Source organism: Micrasema longulum, unplaced genomic scaffold (genome assembly GCF_059751315.1).
Source record: "Micrasema longulum isolate JH-2025_06_02 unplaced genomic scaffold, ASM5975131v1 h1tg002602l, whole genome shotgun sequence".
NCBI classification, from domain to species: Eukaryota; Metazoa; Arthropoda; class Insecta; order Trichoptera; family Brachycentridae; genus Micrasema; species Micrasema longulum.
This window is the reverse complement of record NW_028279737.1, coordinates 35412-59691: the sequence shown is the minus strand read 5'-3', so window position 1 is coordinate 59691 and position 24280 is coordinate 35412. Positions and strand designations below refer to the sequence as shown.

The 24280-nt window shown below is 33.6% G+C and overlaps 1 protein-coding gene across 1 annotated transcript; it reads left to right on the top strand.

Annotated features, from left to right (window-relative positions):
- The first annotated feature begins 22062 nt into the window (after positions 1 to 22062).
- Positions 22063 to 24006, top strand: LOC148271889 (uncharacterized). Its single transcript, XM_088240794.1, has one exon. The coding sequence runs from the start codon at positions 22063 to 22065 to the stop codon at positions 24004 to 24006; it is 1944 nt and encodes a 647-aa protein (XP_088096920.1).
- Positions 24007 to 24280: the final 274 nt, after the last annotated feature.

Below are 24280 nucleotides of genomic sequence, written 5' to 3'. Positions count from 1 at the left end.
AAGTTAGATTTGTTCCGACGCTTTGGCTACCATTGCAGGAGCCATCTTCGGAGTAAACTATGTGTTTTGTAGAAAAAATATGTGTTTATGTGCTTGGCAGTAAATACATTCCGTGTCAATTTTGTAATTGTGCCGGGAACCATGTTGAGTTCAATTTCAATTAAACTTACAAAAGTCTATAAAAATTGTAATTATAAAATATAAAAGATCCATTTCCTTATGTTACCTTGATAGGTCATGTTACTGTGCTATGTATTGAGCCATCAGCTACAATAACTATTGATACTTTGTATTATATCCAATGGGAGACCATTTTAATTTTTTGGTGCATAGAAATGATAAAATTTCGTGGCATTTGTTTTACAAAAACAATGCTCTATGCACCACTGGATGCGGATAAGGTGATTGTAACAAAGCAGAAATGCAAAAAAAAACACTTTAAATAAAAAATTAAATACTACTACTACTACTACTACCATCACGCCATTTCCCCGTAGGGGTAGGCAGAGAGAATGGACCGCCACACACGTCTATCCTGGCATACACTCCTAGCCTCTTCCACATTCATACATCTTGTCATACATGCCCTTTGGTTCTGTCTGCTTTTGACATGACCAGACTTAAGATTTTGGTTTATCTGATCATGCCACGTCTTCCTTGGTCGTCCTCGTCTAACGTTGCCGTTCATTTTTGCCATATATACTTGTTTTACCATTCTCTCGTCGTCCATTCGTTCTACGTGACCAAACCATCTCAGAGACCCTTTCTTAATCTTATCAATTATACTTGTCTCAGATTTACACTCTCTCCTGATTTCATCATTCGTAACCCTGTCATACATTGATTTCCCACACAAAAATTTCCGTAACTAATAATAATAATAATAGTTTATTAACAAAATTATATCTTTATCCACTACATTTTTTATGGTGATAGATATCTCTGGATTATGTGTAATCTGCCTAACTAGGTACAATATGTTTTAAGGCAGACATTTTATTGTGTGGATTTAAATAAACAAAACACTACTACCTACTAGAGAATTCAGTTTAAATTAATAAATTAAAATTTTATGAAATATATTTTAACAAATATTCTGATTTCTCTCCGGGTCGTAATTTTAGAATGATCGGGCAAAAATTGTTTATTTTTGGACCCAAAAACCAAAAATTTCTTTCCCCGATTTCAGAGTTTTTGTTAGACTCCATGACCCATCTTCTTGTATGTTTCCTGCGCTGCGATTCCACACTCTGGCGGCCGTAAAAACACTTTTATCTCGCGTAGTTTGTATATAAACACGCGAAATTCTACGGCCGCGAAGGCGTATAGCAGCCCTGGTACTATAGTATATGAGTGTTCCTTTTGTCAACAAAATTTTGAGTTTGTCCAAATTTTTGTAGACATGGACTGTATTTAACTTCCTAGGAAGCTGTTAATATTAACATATTTCAACAGAGATGAAGAACATTTTTTATAATATGGGCAGAATGGTGAATGTTACGCAGTGTGAAAAGTGGCCACTTAAACCAGCCAATGACAAGGTCGTAAGCCCTGTAGATGCCTAGACTTCTATATTATATTCTCTAAAATGTTCTTCATCTCTGTTGTAATATGTTTATATAAACAGCTTCCTTGAAAATTGAATCTAGTCCTTGTCTACAAAAAATTAGGAAAAACTCAAAATATTGTTGATAAATCCACCTGGTCCATGAAGAAGTATAAAAATTGAAAAATGAGAATTTCAGGCACTGCCTAGTATGAAGGTGATATAATTTAATTAGATGAATCTCACCCGCATGAATAAAGGTTTTAGATCTTTAACTTCAAAAACATCAACATATGAAAGAATTGATGGAATATGTATGTTCAAATATGGGCAGAATGGTGAATGTTACACAGTGTGTAAGTGGCCACTTAAACCAGCCAATGACTGGTCATAAGCCATGTAGAGGCCTAGACTTTTATATTACTTTCTCTAAAATGTTCTTCATCTCTCTTGTAATATGTTCCTTTTGTGATTTAGCGGAACAGCTTGCCCACCACATACCACACACCGTATCTGAGCTTGTTGTCAAACGAGAAAAGCTGCTCAAAGGAGCTCTCTGAAATCTTGTAGCCTTAGCATCTTTGTGCTGAAAGAAAGTAATCCAGAAGTACATAATATGTACTTCATTAGATTGAGAAAAGAGGGAAGTAATTTTTTTACTGACTGGGATTAAATTGATTGAACATGATCAATTCGCTGAAATGAATATGTCTATGCCTATAACAGGGCCACGGGTACTAGCGAGAAGCTCCATTTGGTTACCACAGAGAAGGGAAAAGAGACAAGACCACAGCATGTGTTCAGAAGATTGGTTAGGATAGCCGCAGCAGCACGAAGGGGAGTCAACAATATTATAAACAAATATTTTTTGATTTAGCGGAACAGTTTAGTTTTACAAATATAATGGTTCTTTGAATATACAACAACCAACTGCAACGTTACAACATAACTAAATATAAGCTTCGTCTCTGTTGAAATAATCGAAATTACATTGTTCGAAAGACCTCTATAGCGTGTTGTAATGTTAACCCTTAACTGACCCAAAACGGTCAAATGGCCGCTCCACAATTGCCCTTTATCGCTGTACACTACCTGGTTCAAACGAGAAAAACCTGTTTTCTTACGGTCAAAATGGGCCCTTCGCCTATTTGCACGTCAATAATAAAATAATTCTACCTTTTTATTGTCTTCTATTGAATAACTAAATTATAAAGAATCACTTCCGCTACAACTGGTCAAGCACGTGGAATTGAAATAACGATTTTTTATTAAATTTATTTGTAACTGATCTCAAATTACACGGTAGAATATTTCACGAACAACAGAAGGTTTGATCGGTATTCAATTAGCTAGGCCCATTACAAAAAAATAATCATTTTCGTTATAAATATTTAAAGCATAAACTTTGTTGTCGAATATTTAACTTAACGTGATGAAATATTTGTTTTAACCACTTATCAACTTTTTAATGTCTACCAGTTTCGAGACGTAACCGTCTTTTCATCAGGACACCAATCAAACCAACATGCAAAACCTACTGTACACCATCACCATAGTTGTTGCACAAAAATATAAAAACAACATTTAATTCATTTTAATAAGCAACCGTTACATGCATTGTTGTTCGTGAAATCTTTTTTTAGCTATTTCTCCGACAACATTAAATATTTTAACTACCTAATCATAGCGATAAAATTTCATGGCTAATTTGTATCTTTTTTTATTTGACAAACAAGTTTTACCTAAGTATCTGCTGGAATGGTTATCTAGGATGGACAGTTCTGAAGATGCCTACTTAAGCAAAAACTTTCCTTGGTCGAATAAAATAAAGTAAATATTTTACTTCATTTCCTTTCTGAACCCAATGATTCATACGGCACAAGAATCCAATCCAAGACCTCTTGCATGGTAAGCAAACGCGCTGACCATTTTACCACGAGGTGGAGAAAACATGACCAAGATTTTTTTTAAATTATACCTTATGTCTTGTTTTCAATATTTTATTCTCATAGAGATTTTTTCTTTCCGTCAGTTCAAATCCTTGTCAGTAATATAATTCTATTGAATTTAAGAACAACTTGTTTAAAATTCTTTAATAGAATTAAACAAATGATTATTCTATTTAAAAGAGATAAATCGGAAAATTTACTAAAAAAACATTCTTAAGTAATAAATAGTACAGTTACATATCGTATAACTGGATAATAAATTAAGAAGTAAATAATCGTGTTATTGTTTTTTTTCTCCATAAAAATGTCTGCATTAAAACAGGTTGTACCTAGTTAGGCAAAGTAGAATTTATCATTAAAATTTATCCATAAATTAGCCACTAATGTAATTGTAGACGAAGAACTAAAACTAGTTAAAAATTGTAGTCAACATGAACATAATACCAGAATATCAGACAAATACCATATACAACTTTCTAAAACAAGACAAGGACAATCAAGACTAATTAACCAGGGACTGAAATTATATAATAAACTACCAGACAAAACTAAACAAAAGACTCAGACAAACTTTTCTAAAGATGTAAAAAATATTATCTTGAACAACAGATTATAAATGAAAAATGTATATATTATTTTATGTAATATGAATGTAATAATCCGTAAGGGTTTATAAATAAATTTTCAAATAAAAAAAAAAAAAACATAATCCAGAGAAATCTATTTCCTAAAACATGCAGTAGATTATGAAGATGCAACTTTTGTTAATAAACCGTGGCTATTATTATTATTGTTTTTTTTTTCTTTATTATTGATTCGTGAATTTAGAAAAGGTTTTTTTACTAGCAGCTGCTGTTGCTATCGCGGATTGACCGATGCGATGGTCGATAGTAAAAACCAGCCCCGTATAACCTCTGACCGATTTTACCCCAGCGCTCATTGTCCGAACGAAAACCCGTTCGTCGCTAGAGGGTTGCGAAACGCAAAAATCCACTGGTCATTGTCACAAACCGGTCAAGCTGGTTCCAACCCTTCCACGCCGGTCATCGGGTGCGGATGACCCCTAGGAATTACGCGTAGAAAAATAATACAAAAGAAAGGTGCGCCTTATAACAATTCTAGGTATAATATTCTGACCAGAGCTGGACAATGATATTTTTATCGCGTCGGATTTCTATTCGGAAATATTCAAAAACTTCCGGATTTGAATATTTAATTTCCTAGAAGGCAGATGTTTGACGTTCTTTTTATTAAAAGAATACTACCCGCATTTATGCAAATTATTTACATTTGAACCGTTTGCTAAAATAACGCTTTTAAAATTTTTATTTCTTTCTTTCATTTAAAAATCAATAAAATTATCTTTATCTGTACTTCATTAGTGCGCAAAATGTAGCGTATATCAATCCTCTGTTACAATAACAATATCTTTTGCCTCAAACTGTATTTGATTCTACAATAAAGTACCTCTTGAAATTTGCTTTGGGAAATCTGGCTTTGCCAACAAAAAAATTAAAGGAAAAAACTTCTATAGAGTCGATGCAAGACATGACAGGTTGGCAGTAGATTTGTGATTATTGATTTTAATTCATTGATTTTAGTTTTTTAATTTAAATTCGTTTGATAGGTTAAATTGACTTATTTTTTATTTACATTTTCATGATTTATATGTTATTGTTATAATTTATTTATTGACATTTATAAGAGATTTGGTGAATCCTTTATAAAGAATAATAATTATAATAATAATAATAATAACAATAATAAAAAAAGAAGATCTAAGCATTATTTTAAATAGTAAAGTCTCTAATTGAGAACACATTGATAAAATTGTAAAAAAATATCTCAAACTTCTCAGTTTTATCAACAGAATGAATAAGAACTTCAAAAATATTAATACTATCAAAACTCTTTACTTATCACTAGTTTGAACCCATCTAGAATACGCTTCTCCAATTTAGTTTCTATTATATGGTACTCATATTGACCATATCGTATCTGTCCAACGCCGTTTTCTAAGAAAAATGGCACGGTTGCTCTTGCATTTGTAAAGGGGTTATTATTAAAGGGGTTAATTTTAATGATTTAATTATTTTGTGTATTTGATTATCTGTAGCTGAACATGTGTAATTTATATTTTATTGTTTACATCTGATTATTTTAAATGTTATATTTTTTGAAATGTTATTCTTTACTGTTTTAATTTACACTTCGTTTAAGTAAATAATCTAAAGGAAGTATCGAATGAAATTTTACGTATCTGTTAAATATCTTTCAATACCAAAACATCTTCCAGGAAAGTTATTATCTTTGGAATTGCCATTTTTATCCCTTAAAAGTAAGTTTACATTTTTAAGTACAAAACTAACCACTGAAATGGACCCAAAGAAAAATATTAAATCCAAAGTTTACAAGTTACCAGTTCCAGCATCTTCTAATCATCCATTATCTGCTAATCTAGAAGTATCCAATGCGTTGTCTGCCCTCCAAGCAGAAGTTTACCGAATCGCAAAGGGATTTGATCAGATCAGTAGACAGAGAAAGAAATTGCCAGCCAGAATGCATCTATACTGGAGACTATTCAACTCATCAGCAACCAATATGATGAATTTCAGAAACGATTTGCATTCCTAGAAGAAAAACATAACATTATTGAAAAGAAATAATCAACTTATGAAATATGTATGTAAATACAAAAATATTAGATTTTTAAGAAAGATAAAATTAAGAACTCGGAGACAAGAGTCTCAGTAAAAAAATCCTCAAAACTTCCACCCTAAAAATATTTAAGATCCATTATGGCTTCGAAAAACAGTAAATATGCATTCTTGGACCAGGCATCACAACAAAGAATACGTAAATAAGAAAATTGCTAGAATGAACGCATCAATGTTTTGGCAATTGGGGACGAGGAATAAGAATCCCAACCGTCCATGCGCTTTGTAGCTGCAAGACGTGGTAGGATATTTATTTATTGTACAACGCCCTCGAGGTGTTTTTCACAAAAACGGCGCTATATAAATTATCCCAATATAAATATAAATAAATAATGTTTGGTTTTAATGATTCAATACCTGTGTATGTTATTGAACAGTGGAAAAGGAAGGATAAATTCCTAATGGCGAATTAAAAAAACACAGCTACAACAAAAAACTTTAATTACGTTTAGATCATAAAAGTGTGCATCTTTTAACACAAATACGGAAGAAAGCGATTTTTTCTAATTAAATGTGAGTCTGATATATCAAATTAATGTTCATGCAATTTATCAATGAATTAACATTTCCTATCTTAACATAATGATTTTGTTTATTTCGTATCTAAAAATCTTAGTAAATTAAAGATATAATATATACAAACAAACAAACCATCACGCCGTTTCCCCGTAAGGGTAGGCAGAGAGGATAGAACGCCACAACACTCTATCTTTGCATACAGATCTCGCTTCCTCTACATTCATACATCTTCTCATGCACGCGCGCCCATTATTCCGACTTTTGACATGTCTTTAAGTATTTGTTGGATTTGGTCATGCCATGTCTTTCTCGGTCTTCCTCTATTTCTGCATCCATCAACATTCGCATTGTAAATAATTTTAGCCGTTCTTTCGCTGTCCATTCGTTCTACATGTTCAAACTAGCGCAGAGCTCCTTTCTTGATTTTGTCGATACTGCTATAATTATAATATATTGCATGTATACAAAGGTCAATTAAGTAAGCGATGTATAAACGTCATAACAGAATATAATATTACGAGTACGTTGTTACAATATACTGTATCTGCATTTCAGAAAATGGTTTATTTTAATGATATAGCATATTATAACTAATAATAGAGATCACCATATGAAATATTTACCTTTGAGTATTTGGATAATCCTATATAAATTCACTCCTTCAAAGATTTAGTCCAAATCAACTGAAATTTAATAAGTTCTGTAAAGACAACACGCTCCTAAAAAACACTATACTGAAATTACTCGTAAGATCTTTTATTATAAGTATTATGGCGATATTTTCGTTATGTCACTCCATGTATTCGAACATTCGCGTACTTAGAATTAGTTAGTGTAGTATTGTTACCAGCTTTGGCTGTCACTCAAAATCTCACACAAGTCAAAATAAAACCAAAGAAGGATAGCAACTTAATCATAGGACCATAGACATTAAAGACTATAAAGTGACCAAAAATAATAAATTACCGATGTTATTTAATTTCATTATCTTTTTTTATAAGCCAATACATGTCACATATCTGAGCAGTAGTTTTGAATAAAACTTGAAAACATTTACGAAAAATTCGATTATTTTTTTCATTCGCCAAAATAATATTATTCGATGCTTATTAGTATGTTATTCTATTATGTAAATATAATAATGTTTTATTTATTTATTTATACTTTTACATTGTTTGTATTATTTTTTTATACAGAATAATATTTTCTCACAGGGGTGTCCCGTGCCGAGGGAAACATTTTACAAAATGTGGAATATGCCTAAGATGAGCTCTTTAACAAAGTTAATATAGTAATAACAATAAAAAAAACGTAATTAATCTAATTCTGATTAACATAATAAACAGTAGAAAACTAAAATAATCATATATAACATAACCAATTTGTATAGACCAATAGAACAAATTTCATAAACAGTACCAACATTTTACCTATTTGGCTTGATCCACTCATTGATTCGTGCGCAACCCACCTCCACTATCCATTTCTCAATAGTTATTTTATATTGTGAGAACTTACTAATTGTCCTTATGGATAATGGAAGTATATTGTACACTTTAACCGAGTAGAAGGCCGATCCTCTTTGACCGAAGGTTGTTTTTTTTTGCAGCAGCAGCAGCAGCATTAGGGTGGAGTATCTATTATTTTTTTATAATTTGTAACGGAAGGTAGAGAATAATTTTTACGTGCGTATAGTAACAAAGCTTTTACATAAATTTGTTTTAAAGATTTAACATTAAGATTTTTAAATATACCGAGGAAGCTAGTTCTGATTGGGACTCTTAAGATAATTTTTATTAAAGCTTTTTGTGCAATTATTATTTTCTTGATCATTGTGTCATTTGCACATCTCCATCCAATTATTTCATATTCCAAAACTGATTGAGTTATTTCGTTATATATTTTTACAAGTTTTTTTATGCTAATTATATTTCTTATAGTTTAAAAAAAGTAAATTTGCTCTTTCAATTTTTTTTTTATATGATCAATTTGATTAGTCCATTTAAAATTCCCATTGAAATAAATTCCCAAATACTTAATTGAATCTACTCTGTCCAACGATTTAAAATACATTCAATATTCGGAATTTGGTTATTATATATACAGCTGTGAATAGTTAAGGAAAGATTTGGATTGCATATAGTTTTATTTTTGATTTGAAATGTTATGTATTTTGTTATGTAGTTATTATAATAACATTTTATAACAGAGATGAAGAACATTTAAGAGAAGGTAATATAGAAGTCTAGGCATCTGCAGGGCTTCTATTTTCTTCAATCTATTTTCCTTCAATTCTTTCATCTGTTGATGTTTGTGAAGTTAAAGAGCTCAAATATAGGCAGAATGGTGAATGTTACACAGTGTGTAAAGTGGCCACTTAAACCAGCCATTGACAGGTCATAAGCCCTGTAGATGCCTAAGGGACTTCCATATGACCTTCTCTTAAATGTTCTTTATTTCTGTTGTAAAATGTTAATATAAACAGCTCCCCAGGGAGTTGAATCCAGTCCTTGTCTACAAAAATTTAGACAAACTCAAAATATTTTTAGTTATTATAACGTAATTTTAACAAGCTTTCACTGTGATATATTACTTTATTGTCACGTTATCTTTTTGCCAAATTGTACGTATCATATTTTTGCTGTGCGTAAATCTTTACATATAGTGAATTATTTTTATATTAGTATTTAGAAAATTCTTAATTTTTTATTTACATGTTTAAAATGAGATTTTTATATTATGTTGAATGTAGGTGACTATTTTTTTTATTTTCTGATTTCTTAACTACCTTGACTTTTATTTATTCAAATACTAATAAAACCTTAAATACTTATGACTAAAATGAATTCAGGAACTTTTTAATTTCTGTATCTTACTAATTTTATTAAAATTTGGACTACAACAGGCCAGGAGGTCCAATTACAGGGGTGATTTACATCACGAAACACCCAGGCTTGAGAAACATCACATTTTATTTTTTGTGTTCTCACCGGGAATCAAACCCGGAACCTTCCGTGTGTAAGTCAAGCGTCTTAACCGCTACACCATGTTTATAATTATTTAACTATCGTCTCCATGCTATTTAGACTGAATCTTTACTATTGTGCGCATGTATTTTTTTGGTTCTTAATTTTTAACAATGCTAAATATGACTTATTTTAATTTTATGGTAGCTGTGAATACAAATTATTTTTATTTTAATCATTTACTTCTAAAACCAAAGTTTTCAAAATGTATTAATAAGATGTATTTTTTTATGTACCAGTTCAATTTTTATATGTTAAATTTGTTATATTTATGACTAGGACCTGTTTTAAAACTTATTTAATTTCTCCATAAATTGCTTCAAATTTCAGGATTTTTAAACCACATTATTTATACATTCTTGTCACACGTGTAATAATTTTAATGATTCAGACATAAGGCATATTTAGCGTCAAGCGTTTTTTTATGATCCTATTAGGAAGAAATAGCGTTGGCGCGTTCGCGTACCAAGCTTGAGGTCATGGCTTCGATTTCCACGGACTATATCTTCGTTCTAGTAACGAGAGAACCCTTTTAATACCCTTTCATCGCTCTATTTTTTTGCCTCCTCTTTTATAGTAGAAGCTGCTTGACTGTGAAATATTTGTTCTTTTATCCTTCTTATTTCCTTCTCATTCCCTTTCCTCTCTTCGTAGTATAGTGTTCATTTTTTATACATTTTTATTGCCATGATATTAGTTTTTTAAATTTTTGTATAAAATTGTAAGTTTCAATATGTCATGGTACTTGTAATTTTCTCAAACTAAACTGTTTGGGTAGGTAGGAAGAAATTGCTTTAAGGCAATATGCCCGCCCTTATATATGTATATAAAGTGTTAAATAAATAAATAAATAAATGCCCGGAATATTTGTTTATAAAGTAGATTTAAATTGCAATATATTAATGTCCTTTACTGGCACAGATGATCTAGATACGCTGCATTTACTTTAGCAATGCAATCCCCTATTTACTATTAGGTGCTGATAATGGCTTGATGATGGTGATATAGAAAATTAAAATGATGACTTACTGTTTTTCTGATATTATCAAAATCACAAAAATAAAATAAATTATTGACTATCCAACTACTAAGAAAAACTCAACTAGTTTAGAGAAAATAAGCAGACGATTGAAAGACTTCCTCATCAAAAATCAAAACTTAAAAGTGTACAAATGTGAGAACTTATTTTTTTTTTTTTTTATAAATTCGCAGTATTATTTTATTATTTTTTTTGTACTTATAATTTTATTTTTGTGTGTTTTGTTATTTTTTTTAATGATAATTTCCTGATATTTTTATTTATATTAGAAACGCGCCGATTAATTATTATTTTTTATTCGTTTGGCGCGATATTGTTATTTATTGTAAAAATATGAATAAACAAAATGAAAAATAAATAAATGAATTATGTTACAGGCATAACGTGTGACGTCAAAAAGACGTGACGGCAACTGCAAGCTGTTTTGTTCGTGCTCTTTTTCAAACACGAAAAATATTAATGAAAACTTATTTTAAATACATTGATAGTTATATCATTAGAATTTAATTTCATTTCATTTATTTATTCAGATATTTAGAACATTACAGAAAAAAGACTCAATTCATTCTAAATACAATAAAAGATCACAAATTACAGAAGATAGTTATGTTATTAAAATAATATAACAAAATGTAAAAAGAAAAATTAAAAGTTAGAAAGTGCTTTCCTAAGGGAAGGCCCACTGTCGTAAAATATGTCGACATCCGAGGCAGTGCGATTAAGTAGCAAGATTGCTCTACCATCAATTGTATAAATCTGCTCAAAATATATATGTTTTTAATTTTTACGTGACTGTTCCTGACTGTTGAAAATAATAATAAATAATTCAACTTCTACCATCGAGTGTCAAAGGTGAAGATTATATGATTAAATATAGCAAAAATGTCTATAGACAGATACATTTTCAGAGAAAAATAGGGAATAAACCACTGCAAAAGCGCTGGTAATATATTGTAACATATATGTTTCTATACTTCCTCGTGAATAAACCTTTTGCAAGAAAGCAGCCAAAGAATTTCAGACCTTCCGCGAAACGAAGCATCCGCAATCCAGCGGAAGTGGCGCTGGTGTCGGGCCGTGAGCCGGAAACGGAAAAAGATAGACGTGCGATAAGACGTTTTGTTGCAAAACTAGATGTTTTCAGTGTTATTTGCCTTTAATGCCTAGGCACTGGCTACATAATTCGTACAAAGACAAGCATAGGTAAATGGTAAGTATTTTAAATACATATATTGACTGGTAACAACTTGCGAGACAAGTAAATGCGTCAATATCAATCGAGAATGGAACCCGGAACTTTCCGTGCGTTAGTCAAGCGTCTTGACCACTACACTACAGAGGCCGCCATTCTTTATAGCCAAGCCTCGTCCTCCGGGACACAGAAAATAATGTACGAAACACCTAATAAAATATCACAGTAAATCAGTACACTTGTGAAGGTGTATTATAAATACTTTTCCCTCCATTTCCTGCTTAAAAACAAATTCGTTAAATTTAGATTTAATGTTAAAGGAAGTAACTATAATACATGGTTACATTTTAGAGAATTGTTTTACTGTTAAGTGGTTTCCCTTTCCGCAAGGTATGTAGTGGTTGTACGTAAGTGGAGGCTTGTACGCGAAGTAGGGGTGACTTAACACCCCTAATAAAGTGATTGAAAACTTACAAGCATTAAATATTAAATCAGTCGACAGAAAACGATTGTCCAAAACAAAAAAACTTTTAAAAACAGCATTTTTGTTCAATTCAAATAGAAAAATATCAATTTTGAATTTAACCACCCAGAGAATTCATCGATTTTACAACAGAGACGAATGAATTACACAGATATATATCTTCATCATCTTTATAAACTTGATAGCCCTGGGCGGGCCTAGGCTGAATCCAGAATATTCCTATATTCGTGTTGGTCTGCTGCCCTTCCTCTCCAGTTTCTTGCATCCAAAGTTATCGTATCTGCGCTGATGCAGCCCATTCATTGCATTTTGGGCCTTTCTGGTTTTCTACGTCTATTCTTATTATATGACTAAACCACCTTGACGGAGTTGATAATATCAAGATTTCATATAACTCCCTATTGTAGCGACGACCCCAATGGTTGTTTTCTCTTGCAAGGCGATAGACAACTCTGAAGATTTTATTTCGATGGCTGCATTGGTTCTTTCAATATTCCGTATGTAAGGATTGGTTTGATCTGAGTTTTGTAGAGTATTATCTTAGTATTTTTTTAATTGTATGAAGTACATAAATTTTAAACACATATTTTCCATTTTTTTCTTCGTGGCCGGGAGGAGGAAAAATATAATTATGTTTCAGTTTCACCCAGGGCAAGCATTTTTGACTCGTTGGGTACTTTCAAGTAAAAACACTGAAAAATAAAATCGAGTGAGAGTGACTCATTGTGAAGGAGTTGGCAAATTTGCCTACCATGCTTGATGTTCCGGGTTCAATTTGCACAAAGGTTGACATCAATTTTTTGCTTGAAATATGATTTTGCATTGCAATATTTTATTCTGCATGAGCTGTTACGTAATGACTGAAGACTGGCGACGGCTCTGGTTTTCGCTTTTTGGATTGGTTTTCATGATTTACTAATAAGCAAATGAACAAACATACCCAACGATCAAAAATATAAGGGAAATTTGATTGATGGTAAAAGACAAATTTAAGATACATACGGGGGTACGTTGACGGTGATAGGGGTGGCGTTGAAGGCAGTATATCTAAGTTCTTAATAACGGATTTCAAGATCTCTAAAAAGGATCCGAGTAAATATTTGGGGCTTTTAATGGAGTATTTTATTATACTTGAACTGATACCTGGAGGGTAAGACTGATCACTTTATCTTAATTTTACCCGGCGTCAATGGACCTGGGTACGAGACGCCCGGCACATATATAAATTTAGTAGTCCCTTGCGCACGTGCTGAGATAGGTGGGTTCAAAGAGCGTTCGGGTACCACACACACAGGTTTGTAGTTTGCGTAACGGTTTTGGTCACATGCAATAAAAAAAAACTACATCTAAAAAAAAAAATCTGTTCTATGCCAAAAACTTTACTTTATTTCGATATTTAAAAAAATATTTTTCTAAGAATATTTTCATTGCCTTTTTTTCACAAAGCTTTACAGTTGATTTAATAAACGTCTTACTAAAAATTAAATATTCTAATGATAAAAATATATTGCAGTTTATCAATGCAAAAAAAAATGTTTATTATATATGATACGAGTATACAGGATAAATAATGTATTTTTAATTAAGGGAGTCCCACACGTGGTTCATTCGCAGCGTAGTGTAAAATAATTTTGATTACGCCTATACATAATACAAGGCTAGCTCAACGTGAAGGCTTGTCAATACCGAGATTTTTTTAACAAGTATGGCCAAAAAACTCTTCATTCTACAATTCCTAAAATTTTCAATAAGATTCCTAAGCAGATCTTAAAAGAAAATGTTCAAAAATAATTCAATGGCAAAAATGGAAAACGGCTATCAATTGATTATTTTTATTTTATGTTAACTAATTTGCTTATATTGTTTTGTTCTAATAATGTTGATATTACTTTTTCAGTGTATATGATTTTTTGAACATCTTTTCTTTGTAAAGGCAATTAAAAATCCTGCTGACAAGTTGGTTTCGCGGTTTAGTGGGATTTATTATTTTTCCTTTTATATTTTCTGTACATGTTTACATCTTCATAAATAAATAAAAAACACATTTGGTCTAAAAATTCATAAATAATATCTTATAAGTAAAAACAAGAGAATTAAAGTAAAATAAAAATAGTAGAAGAAGAAAAATAAATAGATGCATGCGAGTATTTTTTTTTTGTGAATAGTGTATTTGTCTTCCCCGTTTACACAAATCTTGATTTATCCTATTCTGTCGTTTCATCAAGAAGTTACATTTTAGCTACGTTGACAGTTGAATTTAAGGGTTGTATTTTTCCTACCCCCTTTAAAATAAACACATTTCTTCGAGGGGTGGGAGAACAAGAAGTCGTTCATTCAGAATTTAAATTTTCGTAAAGGAAACAGGATAGGGGCGGAAACTGGTAATGTATCGTTTGTTCTACATCCTGACGAGAAAATTAAAAGTTTTCTCATTAATATTTTTAGGATGCTCTTTTATCAATGTCCTGGCGGATAAATGATATATTTCTCTTAGTCGACTCCAGACAAAAACTGTCAGTAAAAAACCTGAAAAAGAAAATCAAATTGAGATTAGCCTGCCCCGTGGGGGTCACACTCGCCTACCATTGTTAAAATGGAGGTTTTATGTTACAAATTTTAATCTGTTTAAAGGGTAGTTTTTGAACTCTTAAAAGGCTGTGCAATTTTTTTTTACGCGCGGTGATGTTACAACAAGCAAAAGACATAAAATATAATTTAGCCCTGTTACAGCAAAATAAATTAAAAATCATCAAAAAGCCTGTCATCGTACATGCGTGCAACTCTGCTCACTGCCAATAATCGAGTGAATCTCTTTCACGCAAACACTGACCACAGAACAGGGTCTCTGTGTTCTTTGTTATAAGTTCTATGTTCATGTTCTATTACAGATTTATTGCTGTATAGGCGTCACATTCATTCTTCGCCAAGCAAGGATAAATATTTTAAATATTAAAATCCAGCATATTCTTACAAATTTTACTTTCCAAATCCGGTGAGAAAATGTCTATTTGAAGATTACAAAAAATAAAACTTCATTATTAAATAAAAAAAGAGATATCTTATGTCTTGTATCGTATGTAGACTAGTGTGACATCACAGCCGCACAAGAGTTGACTCCAATATTCTAATATCCTTGGGAAAGCACTTGAAGCATAAGTAGCAATTCCTGAATAAGAGTAAAACAAAATAATGTTTATTTATCCTCCTTTGTTATACCTTGGCCAAGCTGATATTATGTTAAACAATATTTAGAGTCTTTCCATTTTATTCTCGACAAAAACTAGATTCAACCCGCTGATTATTAATAAAACCAGCTGCTCAAAGTATAAAAATCGAACAACATTTTCAGGCGTTACCTTGTATCTCATCATCATCATAAGCTCGACAGCCCTGGGTAGATCTTGGCTAAATCCAGGAGTCTTCTCCACTTATGCTGGTCTGCTGCCCTTCCTCTCCAATTCTTTACTTCCAACATTGTCATATTTGTGCTGATGCGGTCCATCCATCGCATTTTGGGCCTTCCTGGTCTTCGTTTACCTTGTGTCAAAGAGAAAATTAGGCGTTTTATGGGGTTTTGTCATCCATTCTAATTAAATGGCAAACCCACCTCAAACGTCCAACTTTGATGGAGTTGATCACATCGGGGGCTCGATAGATATCGTATACTCTCTTTTGTAGCAACGACGCCAATGGTTGTCTTCTCTCACAGGGCCATAGATAACTCTGAGGATTCTTCTTTCGAAAGCTGCAATGGTTCTTTCAATATTCTCTGTCATAACCTCATGGAAGCATAAATCAGAATCGGTGTAATCAAATTAGTGTACAGTATTATTTTTGTATTTTTTCGCACTAGTTTGGACCGTAATTGTTTTTGAAATGCGCAGTAGCAACGGTTGGCAGCTATTATTCTCCTCGTGATTTCTTCCTGTGTACTGTTATTATTGGTGACTAAAACTTAGGTGTGTAAAAGACTTGATCGCCTCAAATTTATAATTTCCCGCTGTGAAGATGTGGGGAGGATTATGTTTTATTTAGGTGAAAAATTCCGTTAGAATGTCACATTATATTATTTTCCAATTTCCCGTCTGGCAAAAGTTCGTGATCAGATCATCAAGCGAGACACACATAAAATATTAATCAGATAAAAAGAGAAATTGATATCGGGTGATTATTTCCTAACCTCAGATTGCCTAGATTTTTTCCAATAATAACATCTGATTACCACACAGTAACTCGGGGAAGTTTTTCACACAGTATGTTAAAGGTAAATATTTTCGTACATTTTATAGAAACTTTGCTTAGTAATTAATAGGCCAATTTTTACCGCGCGTAAAAAAACATTTTTTATATCTAATTTCCTGTTGGGCAGAATTTTGTGATCAGATCATTAAGCAAGACACACATAGAATTTTAATTAGATGAAATGATTTAGTGATTATTTCCTTATCTCAGATTATCTAGGTTTTTACCGATAGTAACATCTTAACCTAAAACCACTGAAAACCCGTAGAAACGTAGCTGACCTTGTATATCTGTACAAAATTATGAATAATCAGGTTGACTGTCCACAGCTCCTATCCCTAATTGGTTTTAGGATCCCTGTAGCGCAGACCAGAAACAAAAACCAATTTCATATTTTTAAATATAAAACTAATGCTTGCCAAAATTCTTATATATGTAGAACTTGCAATCTGTATAACAATAAATTTAACCATATTAATATTAATAATATAACATGCAACAATTTTAGAAAAGTAATTGAAAATCAATTTATGTTTCACTAATTTTTTTTATTTTTTATTTTTTAAAAAATATGTTTTTTAATATTCTCTTATATAATATCTTATTTAACCGAAATACCTACCTGTGCAGTTAGATTGTGTATGGATATGTACATGTACATGTGTATGTGAGTTTGATATTTGGTTAATTATTATAAACACTTTATTTTATTTTAGTTTTTGAGTTTTTTATTTTATTTTTATAATTATTATTTTCTTCAATTAAGTTGTTCTTCTTATAAGGCTCAATAATTATCGCAAATGTTATACTCGCTGCATATGTATGTATACTTATTATTATGTTATCCGCACTGTAAAATGTACATACATATCTAAATTTAATATCTATTCTTAACTTCTTATTAGTAATATTTATCTTTTAGCTTACGAGAAGGCCTGTAATTGGATCTTAATATATAATTTAACCTACACTGTAATTAATAAATATTGTAATCTGTTGTCTTTCCAAAATAAAATAAAATAAAAAATAAAATAGATTACCACCCAGTAACTCGAGGGAGTTTTTTCACACAGTATGTTAAAGGTTAGTATTTTCGTACATTTTCAAGAAACTTTACTGTATAATTTAATGCACTAAATTATATCGCGCAAGAAAACATTTTTTGTTTCAAATTTCCCGTAGGCCTGAAATTCCTCATAAGACCATTAGCAAGAAACATGTAATAATTTTAAAAAATAAAAAAGGATAGTGATCATCATTTCCTTACCTCAGATTACCTTTGTTTTAACCAATGGCAATGGTAACATATTACCATGCAGTGACTCGAGGGAGTTTTTCACACAGTATGTTAAAGGTTAATATGCAAGTCTTTAAAACAGCAACAATAAAACTCCTCCTCTGAAAACAACCCCTTTGTTAAAGAAAATTTATAATTCATAACGGAAACCAGAGAGAAACATATTGACTATTCTGAGAAACATTAATGTTACACGCCTCTTAGGTCTAAATTTATTCATCAAGAAAGCTTCTGTCCATAGAAATGAAAATACATTTAATAATCTTTCAAACTTCTTTGCATTGTATAGGGAGTGGACGCTTAAACAGGTTTTTACTCACACATTTATTAAATAAATCACATAGTCGGATGGTGCCCTGCAAAAATGTGTTAAGTCACACAAACCTCAACAGAGATAATTAATATTTTACAGCAGGTGCATTTAAAAAAAAAAGATATTTCATTTGGCTTGCCTGTTAAGTTTAATAAGTAAAAAATACTTAATAGAAAACGAAGGATAACACTTTTTACAGAAAACAATAAAAAAAATTAGCAATAAATTTAATTACACCTTTATGTAAACAATAAATATACTATTATTTATTCTTTAAAAAAAAAAATGTAATAAAATGATTGTCACTTTAAGGCTCACAAGTGATGACTTGACGTATTAGTTATCTTGTTTACTTCCACTTTTCATTCGATTGCCACCCCTCTTGGTACTTAGAAAGCGCTCCCGAACTTATAGTACTCCCGATGGAGTCGCCGCCACGCTAAGTGCAATTTAAAATGTAAATTAACATCCAGAAGAAATGGCGGGTGGGAACGTCCTGGTTTGTTAGATTAGGTTGAGTTGCGCTGAATTAAGTACTAGAAAGCAAACAAAATGGCCACCGTCTTAAATGTGGTGATACAAGTATTTTACAGTATTTTTTTTTGTCACTAGCCTAGCGCCTGAAACACGATACTAATCATCTTGCTTTTATGTATGTTTTAACCTTTAAATTTATGGTTCTTAGAACCCCTCCACGGAGAACCCGAAAAGATCCTCCTGACAGATCTTTGCCGGGAGGCCCACTCTCTCCTCCCTCTCCGATTCCTTCAACATCGAAAAAAGCATTTTCGGATGATGAAGAATGCCCCGAAGAGCAAAGTCATGAAATCGTCATGATACTTTCGCCAACAGATACCATTAAATCAAAAGCAGAGCAAGCGATTCGCGCATTGTCAAATAGTGGAAACATTAAAAGCTCCATTAAAGCAGAAATTCGTGACTGCCTCAAAGCTATAATTTTTGCAAATACTGCTATTGCCGCTGAAGCTTCGGCGACAAAAATTCGCTTTGAAGCAGAGTCTCTTAAAGCACAACTTCTGTATACTGAGCAGGCTCTTGTACAAGAAATAAAGCATAGTGAAGCCTTGACCTCGTTCAAAGCACAGATTACTATGCCCCAAAGCTCTTCATTATCGCCTGCTACCGCATCCTCAGCCATAAGCTATGCTCACATTGCAGCAACCAATGCTAAGCCAGAAAGCGGTCTTTCTATTGAGCCTCAAGTTGTAAAACCTAAAACAAGGCATACAGTAGTCATCCAAGGAAAACTGCCTACAGCCAGCGAGGCCCTGGAAAAAACCATTAAAAGTAGCATCAACGTGGTAACATTAGGCGTTGGAGTTCGGTCCCTAAAAAAGACGGCCAACAATAAAGTTATTATTCAATGCGACACTGAGGACCAATGTAAAAAACTTACAAGCGAAATCGCAAAAAATAATGAGCTCATTGTACAAAATGGTGCTAAAATTAGGCCTAAAGTTATTTTAAAAGGTGTGGACGCAGATCTCACAAAAGAACAAATCATTGAGGCCCTTTTTAATCAAAATGACTTTGACAGCTCTGCATACCAAACGGCAGAATGTAAGGCAGCAGTACTTTTCACTCTGCCATTTAAAAAAGATAACAGCCGTAAATGTGCTGTCCTTGCGGTTCAACCGCAAATTTGGACCCGTCTCGTAGAGATGGGCAGAGTCAATATCGGCTACGCTAAAGTTGGGGTAGCAGAGTATATTTCATTAATATCTTGTCAGAAATGCATGAGCTACGGACATTCTGTGGCTCACTGTAAAAATAAAGAAGTGTGTTGGAAGTGTGGTGGAGAACACCGCGCAGCCCAATGCACAGAAAAGGGAAGCACGACCAAGTGCAATAACTGCATCTTGGTCAACAAATTGTATAAAACAAATACTCCAACGAACCATAAAGCTCTGTCATTAGAGTGCCCGGCGCACCAGAGGCAAATAAATAGGTATAAGAACATGGTTGACTATGGCCAGTAAACCATTTAGTATCATTAAAGTTGCTCAGGCTAATCTACAAAGATGCGAATCTGCCACCGTATCGTTTCTCAAAGAGGCGGTTGAACAACATTTTGACATCGCTTTAGTACAGGAACCGTACGTTGGAAGCACGGGTAAAATTAACAAATCTACGTATGGAGGAAAGATTTTCCAAAAAAGTGGCTTAAATTTCCCGGTCAAGGCAGCCATAATAATATTTAACCAGGAATTTTCTAAAAACTGCATTTTACTTGATAAATATAGCAATAACGCCAATATTTTCATTGAAGCAACGGTGGAGTCGCAACCACTAATAATCGGCTCTCTTTACTTTTCACCGAGTGAAGACATTGACTCCAGCCTGAGTAAATTCAACGCAGTAACGGAAGACAAAGGCCAATGTAAAATCGTAATCGGTGCCGATGCAAATTCTAAGAGCATTTGGTGGGGGAGCGATAGAACCGACAAAAGAGGCGATAAAGTCGTTGACTTCATATCGCAAAAACAACTACATATTGTTAATACAGGAAACTTGCCTACTTTTGAAACCATAAGAGGCAGCAAATTATTAAAAAGCGTCATAGACATCACGGTTTGCACCTCCAACATGATCGGCCTAGTCGACAAATGGATGGTTAATAGAGAAATAGCAGCACTGTCAGACCACAATGGAATAACATTCGATTTGTTATTAAAAACTCATTTATTCACTAAAGATAACGCTGATACAACATTTCTGTACAAAACATGCAAAGCAAACTGGGACAAATTCAGCACAACCCTAACAAAGATATTAAAGGAAAAGGGTCTATCCCAAACAGATATCGACTCCAATTACGAACAGAGTGTCCTAAACAGACAAGTCAGCCTTTACACTGACGCAATCTCTGAAACTTGTCGATCGTCAATACCCACTATGAAAACAGCGCCTCTCAAAAAATGTCCATGGTGGACAACGGAATTGACTAAAATGAAAAAAGACGTGACTATAGCTAAACGTAAACTTGTGAACTCAGCCGCTAGCCGGAGAGTAAATGTCACATTACCAGCCTATCTGGAGATTAGACAAGAATATAAAAATCTGGTTGCGACAACCAAAACCCAGAGCTGGAAAAATTTCTGTTCGGCACAATCGAAAGAAACCACGTGGTCAACAGTGCAAAGAATTCTCAAATCAACGCAATATCGCCCCCCAGAAACTCTAAAGTTCCAAAATAAACAAACAACCTCAGCGGAGGAGTCGGCCACCGAGCTTCTTAGACATTTCTTTCCCGATGACTCATCGTCACAAGAATCAGCCGAGCAACTTTTGATTAGACAAAACAAAGAAGCAGCGCTTCTGAAAAATAATGATGTACTATTTACCGAACTAGAAATAAGAAAAACACTTTTAGAATTAGATTCCAGAAAAGCACCGGGTCGTGATCACTTCACTGCAGACATTTGCCAGATGGCGTTCAAGCTCCATCCAGAAATTCTTGTCAGCATATATAACGCTTGCCTTAGAGTTGGCTGTTTTCCACTACTGTGGAAAATAGCAAGAATAAAAGTTATACCCAAACCGGGCAAAGAAGACTACGGCAATGTCACTTCTTATAGACCCATTGGACTCTTACCAGTCTTGGGTAAAGTCCTAGAAAAACTTTTAATTAATAGAATATCATGGAAATTCAACAAATATAATAAATTGAGTCCTCGCCAATATGGTTTTACTCGACAAAAGAGTACAGAGGACGCCATGCTTGACGCAGTAACTTGCATCAAGACGGCAACAAGGGAAGGTTATCACGTGTGTGTGATATCCCTTGACATCAAGGGAGCGTTTGACAATGCCTGGTGGCCTCACATCCTCCGGCAACTAGCGCGACTTGACTGCCCCTTGAACATATTTAACATGTTCAAGGACTACCTTTCGGATAGGATGGTAGAAATAAAATACGCGGGAGCCAGCTCAAAGAAAGGTTCCAATAAGGGTTGCATACAGGGATCTGCTTGCGGCCCGGTGCTTTGGAATATCGTCCTAGACGAACTTTTACAAAACGAATATCACTGCAATGTTCATTTACAAGCATTTGCAGATGATGTACTACTGGTCATAAAACACAAAGACATTAACGTTCTGGAGAGTATTACTAATGAAACGCTCTCCTCGGTCACTGAATGGGGAGATAAAGTCAAATTGATATTTTCAGAGGAAAAAACTAACGCTCTCTTCATAACTAAGCGCAGAAAGGCGCAGGCACCTTGCCTTTTCATGAAGGGAAAAAGAATTAACTTCGTAACAGACTGCAAAATCCTTGGAGTGGTACTAGATGAGAATCTTAATTGGAGTAAACATGTAGATTCAGTAACGAAAAAAGCGACAAAAATCGCAAAGAAATTAATATTCATGGCCAAGCCAACATGGGGTCTCAATCCTGAAATATTGCGGTCAATTTACATTGGAGTAGTGGAACCGATGATCACTTATGCTGCGGCGGTGTGGTCGGAAGCGGCAAAAAGGAAAAATATACAGGCGAAACTAAATAGAGTACAGAGATCTATGGGAATAAGAATATGCAAAGCATACCGCACGGCTTCCCTTACATCTGTACAAGCAATAGCTGGACTGATTCCACTGGACTTAAAAGTTAAAGAGCTGGGAGAAATCTATAATACGAAGAAGAATCTCACCATCACTAATATACCAGATGATCAAAGATACCAGGGAAGGATAGCGTACACGGAACTGCCGCATCCAAGCGAGCAAATAGGTGAAATCACCAGTTACCCAGACTCGTACGCAAGAGTCAAATTCCCCGTCGAAGAAATCGATATATACACGGATGGAAGTAAAACTGAAGGAAAAGTGGGAGCAGCTTTCGCCGTGTTTAATAATGACGGAGAAGTACACAGTAAGAAGCTTCCCATGGCTGACTACTGCTCGGTATTCCAAGCCGAACTCTTCGCCATTATGAAAGCCTTAGACTGGGTCTCTAGCAAGACGAGCAACTGGAAGACTGTCAACTTATTGTCAGATTCTAGAAGCTCTGTTCAAGCACTTGAAGACGGGGCTCCCGACAATCCGATGGTTTTCTACATCCAAAACTCATCTCGGAGCTTAAAGTCCAAAGGCATCGATTGCAAATTTATGTGGATTCGAGGCCATAATGGCCTTGCGGGAAATGAAAGAGCTGATGAACTAGCTAAAAGCGCAGCTCTACACGTAAAAACCGCAAAGCTTTACACTGAATTTCCACTTAGTTACGCCAAAAGAGAATTAAGAAGTCTGACTTTAACAGAATGGGAAGAACGATACCAAAGCAGCACCACTGGTTCTGGGACCAAATACTTTTTAAAGACACTAGAAGAGTGCAAAAACTTCAGAAAATCAAACACGCCAACATTCGAGTCAACCCAAATTCTAACGGGCCATGGAGCCACACTCTCTTATCTTCACAGATTTAAATTGAAAGATAATCCGGCTTGTCCTTGCGACGCACAGACGGAGCAAAACGTAGATCATCTGTTGTTTCACTGCCCCATGTTTGCTATAGATCGATTTTCTTTCGAAAAAGAGTGCAACAGATTAAATGTTCCATTTGAAGATTTTACACAGGTACTTCAAAACAGGTTACTCTCCGGGATGTTCGTGAACTTTGCTAAAGTAATTATAGATAGAATAAGACCCATGAACAAGTAAAGAGTCTGGCACTCTATACTTGTCATAACAATCTGTGATAATAACAATATTAAAATGTAAACTAATCAAAATTTCTCCACAGATACTTCCCTTTCCTGTTAAGGTTTCTCATGGTTACCTTAACACTTGGACGAATGTCGGAAAGCGAAACTAGCCCATGAAAACAGAGGTTATAGGTACACAAAACACAAACACGCAAAATGACGCACATAAAAACGAACACAAATAACAAAATACATAACACAAACAAGTATAGTCGCATTCGGAGGCGCTG

Bases quoted from the DNA above. Each gene is read 5' to 3' on its own strand.
- LOC148271889 (XM_088240794.1), top strand. From the start codon at position 22,063: ATGCTTGACGCAGTAACTTGCATCAAGACGGCAACAAGGGAAGGTTAT.